Source organism: Lasiosphaeria miniovina, assembly GCF_030549165.1.
Source record: "Lasiosphaeria miniovina strain SMH2392-1A chromosome Unknown B0T26scaffold_8, whole genome shotgun sequence".
Classification (NCBI taxonomy): Eukaryota; Fungi; Ascomycota; class Sordariomycetes; order Sordariales; family Lasiosphaeriaceae; genus Lasiosphaeria; species Lasiosphaeria miniovina.
Genome location: NW_026848227.1, coordinates 746,800 through 761,196, shown reverse-complemented (window position 1 = coordinate 761,196; position 14,397 = coordinate 746,800). Strand labels below are relative to the sequence as shown.

At 53.8% G+C, this 14,397-nt stretch overlaps 2 protein-coding genes across 2 annotated transcripts; both read right to left on the bottom strand.

Moving 5' to 3' along the window:
• Positions 1 to 921: 921 nt before the first annotated feature.
• Positions 922 to 1,774, bottom strand: B0T26DRAFT_806869 (uncharacterized protein; the record flags this gene model as incomplete). The annotated part of the gene is made up of 3 exons (XM_060447206.1): positions 1,454 to 1,774; positions 1,214 to 1,368; positions 922 to 1,038 (listed from the first exon to the last, which is right to left on the bottom strand). The coding sequence occupies exons 1-3, from the start codon at positions 1,632 to 1,634 to the stop codon at positions 922 to 924; spliced, it is 453 nt and encodes a 150-aa protein (XP_060290032.1). The 5' UTR covers positions 1,635 to 1,774.
• Positions 1,775 to 2,933: 1,159 nt separating this feature from the next.
• Positions 2,934 to 3,125, bottom strand: B0T26DRAFT_730063 (uncharacterized protein; the record flags this gene model as incomplete). Its single annotated transcript, XM_060442997.1, has 1 exon — positions 2,934 to 3,125. A coding segment is annotated over one exon (178 nt), but the record flags the coding sequence as incomplete, so codon positions are not given.
• Between the last annotated feature and the right edge of the window lie 11,272 nt (positions 3,126 to 14,397).

The following is a 14,397-nucleotide window of genomic DNA, read 5'->3' as shown; positions in this document are numbered from 1 at the left end:
TCCCAAATCCTCTGCCACTGTTTTCCCTTCAGGGGCATTCTCTCCTTTGTATTTTTTTTTCATTTGTCTCGACCGTTCACCAGAATCAGCACCACACTACTGCATCAGTCTTGAGCAATTCCCCCTCTATCAGTCACCATTCACAAAAATGTGCCACAGGCTGGCACGGTTCACGGGCTGGCACCGTAGGTAAGAGCTAACGGGCGTCCGGACTGTTTTCTATTTTCCCTTCAACCATTTTCTCTTTCCCCTCATCAGTCTTGACCATTTCTTAGAATTGGCCAATTCTAGGAATGGACTCTCTATCAGTCTTTGACCATTCGCAAAAACGTGCCACCGGGCTGGCACGCAGGCAACAGCTACCGGCACACAGGCAAGAGCCAACGGAGTTGGGCATTTTCTACCTTTGTATTTTTTCCTTCAGTCTTTGCCCAATCACCAGAATCAGCACCATATTGCACTGTATCAGTCCTGGCCAATTCCATGAATGCTTGGCCTCTGTGACGTCGCAGGGAGCTGAGGAGGCCAGAGGAGCCTCTCCGGAACCATTCGTAGCCGCAGCTTCAGCAGTCCCCATGTCTTCTATAGCTGAGTCACTTGTGACTGCTGCCTCTCCTGCCACTCCTGCCGCACCGGCCTCTGGTACTGGCGCAGCCATGTCGGGGCGGTCGGGCTCTGCTCGCGGTATTCCCTCGCCTTGCTCACCATACCCATTTTACACGAACTACCTCACCTTATCTATATCCTATTCCCTTACCTAAACGCGATACCAAACGAATTTGCAGACAATATAATTTAACCAGTACCTAGTAGTAGAAAGCTATCAATTTTCCAACGATGCCGAGGTTAGTAACCCTATATTCTCGCGCCGTGTTAGACGAGTCTTGCCGTGTTGGGCGAGTCTTGCCGCGACCATCTTACCTATCCCGTCTTGCCCATCCCGTCTTGCCGTCTTGCCGCCGTGGCTAAGTCGGCTATTCCCGTCTTGTCCATCCCGTTGTACCCATCTCGTCTTGCCGTCTTGCCGCCGTCGACTACCTAGATACGCGATGCAAACAAATTATGTTTCTCGGTGACTTAATAGCTAATCAACAAACGTTTCTCGGTAACTCAATAGCTAATCAACAAATGTTTATCGGTGACTCAATAGCTAATCAACAAACGTTTATCAGTAACTTAATAGTTAAATTTCAATGGATAGATAAATAGCTACAAGCATGAATAGCTGCAAGCCGCTGCCCTTCAAGTAGAGTTCGCACTCATCATCAGCATCCACAAAGCTCTCATCATCAAGATCCACCAAGCTCTCATCATCGGTATCCACCAAGCTCTCATCATCAGCATCTACCAAGCTCTCATCATCAGCATCTACCAAGCTCTCATAATATCACCAGCACTACAGGAGATATTCACCTACCAAGACAATCATACCTATCCCCTAACACTCACTTACACTTCCGCCAGTCATTATGTGCGAGAAAACCATTGAAACCTGGCCTTGTGGGAGAAGCCGCGAGTTGGAGCCCCCGGGTGGCATATGCTCGGTTGCTGCGGTCAAGGGTCAGAGGTAGTTGTAAGGAAACCACTCTCGTAGCCACTATGGCCACCGCCACCAGGGCCACCCTCGCCACCATCGCCACTATCGCCACCGCTACCAGGGCCACGCACTATCGCCACTACCACTCTGGCCACGCAAGAATGACTCGTAACCCCTTTCACGTATATATAGACCATGGCCTTCGCACACCTCTTTAGCTCAGGCCAGGTTGAAGTCTTACGCCAATACCAGTCATTGCTCGCCCTGCTTGTTGCTCCTATTGTGACCACCTTGATCAGCCGTACCTGCCTTCTCTTACACAGGACATTGGAACGTTTACTAGACCACCAAAACTTGGATTCACTCCCTAGAAGTAGCTACCTCATAAAGTTCAGTACTGCGAATAAGCGTAAAGTACTTCGTTACGTTTGAACAGATCCCAAAATCAAGTAGAAAACTCTCCGCCGCCTTTTAGGCCAAGATGGCGTCTCTATCTCTATCAACGTACTCCGACTCATTATCGACGCGTCCAGCATAGGGCGCTGGCGTTCCCCAGAGAGGCCAAAGCTTATGAAAAACGATATACGCCGCAGATTTGGCTATTACCGCTCCTGGCTCCAGCGAGAGACCGAGCTTATAGAGGCAATATATACCGACGAATACTCAATTCAGAACGACCTAAATAAAGGTTCTGGGTGTGTTTTTCGTTATAACTACAAGAAATTTGATAGACGTATATATTACAAACCACTCGACTGTTAGGGTCGTATGTCTGAAAGGGAGCACGGGCTCCACAGGATGCTGGGGTTGGTAATTATGAAGATAGAACAAAGGGCAAGCTCCTATCGCACAGGTAATACAGTCAAATTGGAATGCCACTCAAAGTGTATGAGTGCAGTGAATGTGTATTGCTTGCTTACAGAACCAAGCAAGAACTACCTTAGACCGTGGGTACGGTCATCGTATATATCTATCTGTAGAACTAATAAAAATGGTCGCAGGGTCCCGGCCCCTGTGTCCCGCGAACGGGAAACGGGACACCTCTTATTGGCTGTCAACCAGGCCTGGTCCCATGTCCCGCGCCAGAGGCGTGGGACACTCCTGATTGGCCGAGATTGACTCAGCAGGACCCACCGAGGTGCATCTCTTCAGAGATCCGTAACACCAAGCTTATCTTTATGAAGAGAGATCTAGATGTCACGAGCTCCCGTGGCACTGGGCGCAGCACGCCCTAGTGGGGCACCGGGATCGGGAGCAGGGTAGTGGAGCCTCAGGCCACCACACGCTAGCGGGCCCGAGAGCATGCAGGAAGCAGTTCGGGCCTGGCCCGAACTGGGGCAGCTCTGTCTCTGGGCCTGGCCCGAGCGGAGGAGGCGTTGCCTCCGAGCCTGCTCTCATTGGCCAGCCATAGATAGATATATACGACGACCGTGGCACCGCTCTTAGATAGTTTTTGCTTGGTTTTTCAAGCAAGCAATACACATTCACTGCACTCATATACTTTGAGTGGCATTCCGATTTGACTGTATTACCCGCGCAATAAGAGCTTGCCCTTTGTTCTATCTTCATAATTACCAACCCCAGCATCCTGTGGAGCCCGTGCTCCCTTACAGACAGACGACCCTAACAGTCGAGTGGTTTGTAATACTAGACTCCCCCTGAGGAGGATATAGCTCCATGAGTGTTACGGCAAGGCCAAAACCCGCTGGTTAGGCGCATCGGTTTTAGGCTTTGTGGCTCGTGCACTCTTGTAAGAGCTCTACTCCCCACCACTGCCTCAGCACATGACCTTACACGTGATCCCTAGAGCTCACAACTATTTCCCCACGGCCGCCCAGCCGGTCTCGATTCCTTCCTTCTTTCTTTCCTTAGCTTTAGATTCTACGAATACAGCCTGGAAAATGCAGCCTTGTCTCATTCAATCGACCGTTGTCACGGCAGGTGCAGACAGCTGACCAGATTTGGGTAGTGGTCCGTGCACACCATAACCACGTGACCCACATCACAACCCACTTCCCCTGCGCCCCGCCTAGGCCTTGGAAGCTTTCTTTCCTTTTTCCTTCTTTAGCTTTAGATTCTACGAATACAGCAACCACATTGCAGCCCTGCCTCTTTACAGTTGACTGTGCGGTGACAACCGTGCGGTGATAATGAGGTATATTTGGGCGCTAGAAGAAGGTCTGCTTCCTTACCTGCAGTCCGGCGAGGCTGAGGGAAGGTTATTTCAACAAGATAATGCTTCTATCCACACTTCACGCTATTCCAAGGCCTACCTCGTAGGGCACGGCATTGAGCTGATTGTGACGGCGGTCAACAGCATCTAGGAAGAAGAGTCGCTAGTATGGCTATACCATTGTCTTAGGATTCTAAAGTAAAGAAAGAAAGAAGGAAAGTCTACAAATATCACGGCTCAGTCAACGTAAGGAGACAGGGCTGCAGTAATCATCGCTGAATTCGTAGAATCTAAAGATGAAGAAGGAAGCTATGACGGGGACCGCGCAGGGCGCGGAGAAATGGGTAGTTGTGGGCCACGTGATACGTCAGTATTACAAACCACTCGACTGTTAGGGTCGTCTGTCTGTAAGGGAGCACGGGCTCCACAGAATGCTGGGGTTGGTAATTATGAAGATAGAACAAAGGGCAAGCTCCTATCGCACGGGTAATACAGTCAAATCGGAATGCCACTCAAAGTGTATGAGTGCAGTGAATGTGTATTGCTTGCTTGAAGAACCAAGCAAGAACTATCTAAGACCGTGGCTACGGTCGTCGTATATATCTATCTAAGGCGGACCAATCAGAGTCCTTGGTGTCTGCGCTCCGTGGGTCCAGGGCGCTCTGCTCGCAGAGCGCAGGGGCCCCACAGAGCGCCCGCTCCGTCCGCTCTGCTGGTCTTGGCAGCTAATCGAACAGAGCGCTTCCTGGTTGGCCGCACCCACACGGGGTGGGGTCTGTCCGTCTCCACCACGTCACCCAATCACGGGACGGAAGCAGGGCGCCTCATGCACCCTGAACCAGGATCGTAACAGTCAGGCACGGACCACACTCCAAACAGGAGCCTGTCCAGGCCATGCCGTGACAACAAAGGTACGATCGAGGGTGCGGGGGTATAGTGAGGTGCCGAGAGCGCACGGGCCATTATGGTTTGCCCTGCCAAGGCTCGTGACACTAATCAACTAGCTACCTCACAGCTCAGATTTAAACCTAATCAAGCATATTTGGAAGCGTTTGAAGGACCTGGTGGATAAAATATATCCTGAATTTGAGGACCTGAAAGATAAATAGGCTAACAGAGCTCTTGCGATTATGTGGATTAAGGTGGCGTGGGTAGCTATAGATTAGGAGTTTATTCGGGCGCTTTTGGAGTCTGTGCCCCGCCGGCGCCTTCCAGTGCGCCGGGCCAGGGGCTAGTATACGATATATTGAAGATCTGTCTTTAGGCTTCATTTTGATACTGTTTTTATCTCAGTAGGTGGTAAGTTGAGTAAGAAATGGATGGTTGAAGAATGAAGTGTCAGATCGTGGAAGTTAGTGGGGTGGCCTGTGCACACTGACTTTTGTATGGGGGTGTAGCAGATAAAAGCAAGCAAAGTCGTGGCAGCAAGTCGTGTGCAGCGAGTGGTAGCGAGAAGTCGTGGCAGCAAGTCGTGTGTAGCGAGTGGTAGCGAGAAGTCGTAGCAGATAAAAGCAAGCACAGAGTCGGTAGCGAGCAAGCAAAGTCGTGGCAGGGTAGCAAACTCGTGGCGGAGTAAGCAAAGTCGTAGTAGCAAGCAAAGAGTAGCAGTAAGCAAAGTCGTGGCAGATAAGAAAGCAAGTATCAGAGTCGGTGTAGATAAGAAATTAAGCATAACACAGAAACTAAGCATAACACAACGCAAGCATCACAGTATTCGTGCCGAAGCCAAGACGGCGCTGCCGTCCAGCTCAGGTGAGCTCGCAGTCTGCCCTTGGGCACCCACGCCCGCACCCGCACACACACCAGCACCCACACCCGCACCCACCCGCACCCACGCCCAGCACACCCACACCTACACACAAGACGGACTGGCAGACTAACAGCACCAAGACAGCGACAGAACAGATTGACACACACAGACACAAAGACAGATTGACAGCTAGATAAGATGGACGACAAAGATGGATTAACACTAACACCCGCACACAAGACAGATGGCAGACTGACAGCACCAAGACAGCGACAAAATAGATTCACACACACACACACACACTGTGACGGCGCCAGCTCACAGCACCCACTACCGCTGCGCTAGAACCCCCAAAAGGATGCCAGAATTGCAAGTCGTCGACTTGCAACCTGTAGTGGGTTATAGTGTGCTACGGCCGTTGCGCGCCGTGACACACACACACACACACACGCACGCACACACGCGCATATATAAGATAGACTCTGGTACCAAGGTAACGAAAAAGATAGATTAATATTAGATAGACAATAAAGACTATACCCTAGCGCCGGCACACCCGCTCGAGCGACGCGCCACAGTACTGATCAAAACCCTCGAGGATGCTATCCTCCTCGCCCCCGCCATCCCCCTCCACATCCCACACCTCCCGGCTCGACGACGCGATGCAGCAACCGCAGTCGGCGAGTACGGCGCTCGCGGTGCTGCACGCGCTGTCGACGTCGGCGATTTCCGACAGCGTGGGCGTGTCGGGCTGCTCGGTGTCGACGGCGGCGGCGATTTCCGTGCGCGTGTCGGTTTGCTTGCCGCGGCGCCGCTCGCTCATGGGTGCGGGTGCGCGACGCTTGAAGACGGCTCGCCACCGGGGTAGTGGCATGGGGCTGCGCGGGGCACGGGAGCGCACGATGAGACACGGCACGGGAGCATGGAACAGTTTGGAACACACCTCGCTTGCTTGTCTGCATCCATCGCTGCGCGGGGCACGGGAGCACGATTGCCGCGTCGCTGCAGCACGATTGGCTGCGTCGCTGCACGATTGACGCTGCGTTGCTGCAGCACGATTGGCCGCGTCGCTGCACGATTGACGCCGCGTGCGTTGCTGCAGCCAATCAGCGACTGGGAACAGCACCTGAGAACAGCACTGACTGGGGTGTGCCTTGCAGTTCTGGGACGTGCCTTGGTTGTTGACTGGGTGCCTTGGTTCTGGGACGCTTGGTTGCAGTTCTGGGAGTGAGATGCTGCGCTTCCTGCATGTGCTAGCGCTGGGATGACGCACACGATGCTGCGATTGTGCCAGCGCTAGGACGACGTACACGATGCTGCGATTTACATTAGCGCTGGAGATAACGCTGTGATTGACATTAGCGCTGGAGATGACGCACGATGCTGCGATTGAGATGAGCGATGAGATGACGCACATGATGCTGCGATTGTGTGCCAGCGCTGGAGATGACGCTGCGATTGACATTAGCGCTGGAGATGACGCACACGATGCTGCGATTGATGTGCGAGCGCTGGAGATCACGCTGCGATTGACATTAGCGCTGGAGATGACGCATACTACGATTGACATGAGCGCTGGAGATGACAACACGATGCTGCGATTGACATTAGCGCTAGGATGACGCACACGATGCTGCGATTGACATTTACCAGCGCTGGAGATGCGCACACGATGCTGCGATTGACGCAAACGACTCTGAGATGCGGCGCTGCAGATGACGCACACGATGTTGCTTTGTTGCTGCAATTACCGTTTGTGCCACCCAATTCCACGACCGTTTGCTGTGCGAGTTCTGGAGATGCACGACCCCGATGCTTGTTTGCTGGCGATGGCGTTGTTTGCTGGCATGGCTGGCGATGGCGTTGTTGCTGGCGATGGCTGGCGATGGTGCTGTTGCTGGCGTGGCTGGCGATGGCGTTGTTGCTGGCGATAGCTGGCGATGGCGTTTTTGCTGGCGATGGCGTTGATTCTGGCGATTTCGGGCCGCACCGAGATGTGGGCGTCCCGAGCTGCCGGCGCGATTGACATGCACTGCAGCTTCACCGACGTGGTACAGAACATGCGGGACGCTGACCGACGTCGTATTGTCCATGCAGGCCGCTGACCGACGTTACACTGCAGCTTCACCGACGTTGCACTGCAGCTTCACCGACGTGGTACAGAACATGCAGGCCGCTGGCGAGTTCTGATTGACGCGGCGCGACAGCGTTGGAGATTGACGGGCGCGACAGCGCTGCAATTGACGAGCGCGACAGCGTTGGAGATTGACGCGGCGCGACAACGCAGACAGAATAACAGCTAGATAAGATGGACGACTAAGATAGATCGACACCCACACACCAGCATAACAGCACCAAGACAGCGACAAAGACAGATTAACACGACAGCACTGGAGATTGACGCCGCGCTGCATCGCTGCAGATTGACACGGCGCGATTGACGGGGCGCGACAGCGCTGGAGATTGACGCGACGCAGATTGACGCGGCGCGACAGCGCTGGAGCATCGCTGCAGATTGACACGGCGCGACAGCGCTGAAGATTGACGGGCGCGACAGCGCTAGAGATTGATGCGGCGCTGCAGCGCTGCAATTGACGCGACGCAGATTGACGCGGCGCGACAGCGCTGGAGATTGACGAGCGCCGCAAATTGACAATTGCCAGCCAGCAGAGTTCTGATTGACGCGGCGCGACAGCGCTAGACATTGACAATTGCGAGTTCTGATTGACGGGCACGATAGCGCTACAGATTGACAATTGCGAGTTCTGATTGACGCGGCGCGACAGCGTTGGAGATTGACAATTACCAGTTCTGATTGACGGGCGCGACAGCGTTGGAGATTGACGTGCCAGCCAGCAGAGTTCTGATTGACGTACAGGGCTTCGCGAGCTGCCGGCGCTGCAGCTTGACATGTGCAGCCAATTGCCGACGCTGCAGCTTGACAATTGCCAGCCAATTGCCGGCGCTTGGGTGCGGGGCGTCCCGGTTGCGACGCTGCAGCTTAATTCCACGACCGTTTACATTGCGAGTTCTGCGCTGGAGATGCACGACCCCGATGCCGCTTGTTCGCTCGCGATTCCCGATTGAGCCAGCTAATTCTCGCCGATGCTGGCGTTGTTTGCAATTTCAGGCCGCACTGAGATGTGTAGGCGTCCCGAGCTGCCGGCACGATTGACGTGTAGCCAATTGCCGGCGCTGCAGCTTGACAATTGCCAGTACGCTGGAGATGACGCACGATGCTGGCGTTGTTGCTCGCGATTCCCGACCGTTTGCCGGCGCTGACGTGCAGGGCGTCCCGAATTGCCGGCGCTATAGCTTAAACACACGACCCCGATGCCGCTTATTCGTTCGCGATTCCCAACCGTTTGTGCCAGCCAATTCTCGCCGATGCTGGCGTTATTGCTCGCGATTTCGGGCCGCACCGATATGTGTGGGCGTCGCGAGCTAGCGGCGCTGCAGCTTAACATGTGCCAGTGCGCTGGAGATGACGCACACGATGTTGACGTTATTGATCGCAATTCCACGACCGTTTGCTGAGTCTGCGGAGATGTACACGACCCCGATGATGCTGGCGCTTGATGACGATGCTGGAGTTTGATGCCGATGCTGGCGTTGTTGCTCGCGATTCCCGACCGTTTGTGCCAGCCAGTCCCGCCGATGCTGGCGTTGTTGCTCGCGATTTCGGGTCGTACCGACGTGTGTGGGCGTCCCGGTTGCCGGCGCTGCAGATTGACATGGCAGCAATTGCCAGCGCTGTAGCTTGACGCACACGACCCCGATGCCGCTTGTTCGCTCGCGATTCCCGACCGTTTGTGCCAGCCAATTCTCGCCGATGCTAGCGCTGTTGCTCGCGATTTCGGGACGCACCGAGATGTGAGGGCGTCGCGAGCTGCCGGGCTGCAGCTTGACATGTGCTAGTACGCTGGAGATGACGCACGATGCAATTATCTATACAGGCCGCTGACCGACGTTACGCTGCAGCTTCACCGACGTCGTACAGAACGTACAGGCTCTGACCGACGTCGTATTGCACATGCAGGCTGCTCACCGACGTCGCACTGCATATGCACGTCCACACCGGCGTCGTGCGGCCACACCACGTCGCATTGGAGATGCGGCTAAGGGTACCGCGAGGTTGCTGCGGCTGCGTGGGCTGCGGGGTGCTGCGGCGCCGCGACGTGGTGCTGGGGCTTGAACGGCGTGTAGGACCAGCGGCGCGGGTTAACGGGGGCGAGCTGGGACGCGTTGCGAGGCCACACACGCACACACACACCCAGCGGCACTACCCACACCACACCACACACCCATACACCCACACACGGCCAACACGTAGCGGCACGGACAACTGTAAGAGAAGGCAGGTACGCCGGATCAAGGTGGCCACAATGCAGGTAAGAAGGTGGGCGAGCAATGAGTAGTATTGGTGTAAGACTTCAACCTGGCCGTCGCAAAGGAAGGTGGGCGAGGGCCACTGTTTATATAAGTGCTCAGGGGTTCAGGCCCGGGGCGCCATGGCGTGGCGTAGTAGCTTGTGCCAACTGGCAGTGTTCCGGCCAGTTGGTAACAGGTGGTGAGCGCGCACCCTGTGCGCGCAGCTGGTGTTTGGGGTGTCCTTTCCTTACAACAACATACACCGAGCGGCACCACCCACCCACCACATACCCACACAACCACACACCCACACATGGCCAACACGTAGCGGCTACCACCCGCCCGCCGGCTCTCCCGCCGCCACCCCATCGTGGGTGTGGGTTGACCATCTTCCTGATACTAGTGGGTATAGGCTAGTGTTCTTGGCTGACACTGGTGGGTTGGCGTTCTTTAGCGTTCCTGATACTAGACGTAGCGACCCAACAAGGAAATCGCCCCACAACGAAATCTCTGCCCCTGTCATCTAATTTCCCGCCCTTCAACTTCAAAACACCACAACTTCATCAATTCAAGCCCGAATTGCTTCAAAATAAGCCATGTCGAACCGCCGTGAGCAGCTCACTCAAGCTGCAATACTTGCTGTTGAGCAGGGCGCCTCGCAGAAAGACGCCGCCAAGTTGCATGGCATCCCTGCCTCCACCCTCTGCAAACGCATCCATGGGGCAGAAAATCGTGCCAAAAGTAAACAAGCCGAAAGAAACCTCTCCGATGCGCAGGAAAGCTTCCTAGCCGACTGGTGCCTCAATGAGGAAGCTTCAGGGCGCGCTCCTAGCCGTCGTCAGGTGCAGAGATTCGCTCAAGCTATACTCAATGAGGCCGGCATGAAAAAGACCGTTGGCGAGTGATATGTGGATCGCTTCCTACGCCGCAACCCTGCGGTAAAGATGAAGAATTCGGCCTTGTTGGAATCGTCTCGCGTAAAGGGTTCTACTCGTGAGGCTTACAAAGATTTCTACAAGCGCCTGGCCTTCCAGATCAAGGATAAAAAGGCCATTCCTGCCAACATCGCCAACATGGATGAGCACGGCATGCAGGAGCTTGAAACACGGGCCGGAAAGGTCATCGGAAGCTCCCTGACGAATCAAACCTACGTAACAAGCTCTGATGCCACTACCTGGGTCTCAATTATCGAATGCGGCACTGCAGAGGGCGTTCGTTTGAAGCCCGTGATCATATTTACCGGGGCCAGTCTTCAAGGACAACACTTTCCAGATAACTTCAAGCTAGAGGACGAATTCCCGGAATGGAAGTATGATTACTCGACTACAGGCTGGAGCAACGCCCAAATCGCCTTGCGGTGGCTCAGAGAGGTCTACCTGATCCAAACCGAGCCCAAAACGCCGAGAGAATGGCGTATATTGATCCTTGACGAACATTCGAGCCACATGAACGAAGAATTCATGTTGACGGCATGGAAAAACAAGGTTCAGCTTGTCTTTTTACCCTCACATACATCGCACAAGACGCAGCCTCTCGATCGCTCTGTCTTTTCACCTTTGAAGACCTACTTCAGGCAAAACACCAAGGCTCTAGCGAGCTTCACATCGTCGGCACCCATCAACAAGAAACGGTTCCTTTTTTGTTACAGAGATGCCTCGGCCCAGGGTATGAGTGCCCGCAATATACTCTCCGGCTTCCGGAATACGGGCATTTGGCCGTACAACCCGGCCCGCGTACTAGATGACCCGGAGGCAGTCATCCAGGAAGATGCCCTCCCTGCCCGGCCTTCCACACCACCACAGGAGGACCTGCATGACGAAGACAGGACATTCAAAACACCAAAAGGAAGCCAGGATTTTCGGAAATATCAGGACAGTATTCGGAATGCCCTCAGTCCGGCTCACAGGCGTGTGAGGGTATTGTTTACTAAGGTCGGGAGGTCCCTGGATCTGAAGAATACCGAGATCGCTTCTTTGAAGGCACAAATTACGCATCTAACGGCCGAATTAGAGGCTTCAAAGCCTCTCACGCGTAAGAGAGTATACGAAAATGGAAATGACAAATTTGCACGCATTGAGGAAATTGACAAGGCCCAAAAAGCTAGTCAAATGCCCCCCAAGCGAAGAAGACCGGCCCGGGCACCTGCGCAGCCACATGCAGTCGAAGAGGCCCGGGAAATAATCGCCCGTGGCCTTGAGCAATATATAGAGGCTGAAGAAGAGGATTGAATATGTTTTTGCTAGTTATTTTGTGTGGAAGTGGATAATTTGCGCTCGTAGGGTGGGTGTGGGCATGGTGTGGGTCAATTTCGTTGATGGGCGATTTCGTTGTTGGGTCGGCTCTTCTAGTGGGTATAATACTAGGTGTCGTTTACTTATTTGTCATAACACCACATTGACAAATACCCAGTGTTACGAATCCTGTCGAAATACGCAATAGTGGGGGCATGCTTAGTTTGGTGTGGACCAATCAGGAGCGTCTCATGGAAAAACCAATTAGGATTGTCCCTGGGTCCCTGTGAAGGCAGGCAAATACAAGAGGCATGTGAGGGCCTGGTCCTCCAGGCCTCCCAGACGCTCTGACTAATCAGACGCCAGTTGGGTGGATCCACCCGACCAGCCAGAGCCCCACCTTGAGACGCCCTGGAAGAATCTCGCGAGGGGAGGCTTTTGAGCTTCTTTTCCCTTTTCCCTTTAGTTTAGAATCTTCGTCTATAGCGCCCAATAGAGGAGTTCCGCCCTCATTCCAAGCCGGCCGTGACAAGGCACAGCTACAAGTAGATGATGGCTGAATTCGTAAGTAACTAAACTAAAGAAGTGTCACGACCAGGGCAAGGCATTGAGGTGAACTCAGTCCATTGGGTGCTATCGACGAAGATTCTAAACTGAGGAGGGAAAGAAGGAAAAGTCCGACAACGCGTCGCGTGCTCGCGAATAAGTTTGCATCTATCAGTGGGGTAGGTGGGGCCTCGAGGAGGCTTCTGATAGGCCCGTGGGTTCTGGGCGGCTCTGGCTGCTTCAGGGCCAGTTTGGTGGACGGGTCCTCACAGTACCTGCGAATATCGCCAATATGGACGAACATGGCATGCAAGAGACGGAAACTACGGTTGGGAAGGTGATTGGCGATGCCCTCACATCTCGGGCAGTCCTGACTGGCCCTGATCCAACGACCTGGGTCAGTATTATCGAGTGTGGTACCGCTGAGGGCAAGCGATTGACGCCCGTAGTGATCTTTACGGGTGAAAATCTACAAGGCCAACACTTCCCGGATAACTTCAAGGAACTACCAGTCCTCAAGACCTGGAAGTACGACTGTACGCCCACAGGCTGGAGCAATAGCAAAATAGCTCTTATGTGGCTCAAGGAAGTATATCTTCCTCAAACAAAGCCCCAAAGGAAGGACGATTGGCGCCTATTAATCCTCGACGAACACGCTACTCATATCGACGAAGACTTTATGCTTCTAGCTAAAAGAAACCGCGTACACCTACTATACTTGCCTTCACACACTTATCACAAGACCCAGCCACTCGACCGGTCTGTCTTTTCGGCTTTGAAGTCCTATTTTCGCCAAAGAACCCTCGAATTGGCTTCCTTCACAGCCTCAGCACCTATCAACAAGCAACGCTTCCTTTTTTGCTACCGGGACGCCTCAGCGCAGGGTATGTCAGCCCGGAATATCATATCCGGCTTCCGGAAGACTGGAATCTGGCCTTTCCAACCCGCTCGTATACTTGACGACCCCGAGGCGGTCCGGGACGAAGCTGCAAAACCAGTCCCCCCATCCACACCACCCCGGAAGACCCGGGCAACCCGGAACGACCTCTTCAATACACCTCAAGGTAGTCACGACGTCCGCAGGCAACAGGGCTTAGCCAAGACGGCCACTAGTCCCCGAGATAGGGTCGTCAGGACTATGTTGACGAAGGTAGGGAGGGCACTTGATCAGAAGAATACGGAAATCGCTGCTTTGAAGGCAAAAAACGACTTCTTAGCCAACGAGTTGGAATCCAAAAAACCCTATTCACGTAAAAGGGTCAAAATAGACGCCAACGACAGATTTGCTACTATTGACGAAATTGACGAGGCTCAAAAAGCTAGTCAAAAGCCTCCCAAGAAGAGATCCAAGAAGACCAAGTCCAGGCCTGCACACTTGGTCCAGGAAGCTGAAGAAATTATCGCCCGTGGGCTTGAGCAATATAGGGCGATTGACGAGGACTAGAATGTACTTTTTTCTATAGAATTTGGCCTACAATTGAGTATTTTGACGATTCTTGTGGTGGGCGGTGATGGTGGTGGGCGATTGCAAAGGGGGGCGATTGCATAAGTGGGTCGCCCTGTCTACATGTCGCAATCGCCCTCGACGTCCTTGCTGCTGTTGTAGTACAACTCGCCATTGAGAATGATTAGCGGCGGCCTGCAAAGGCTTCAGCCAGAGACAAAGGAGAACTATATACAACAGCGCGCCGCCAGGGAGACTGCGACGAGGCTAAACGACTTGCCGTCGAAGCTGCGGCCCAGGCCATCGGCCTTGACCTGCAGCTGGTTGTAGACCCAGACGTTGAAG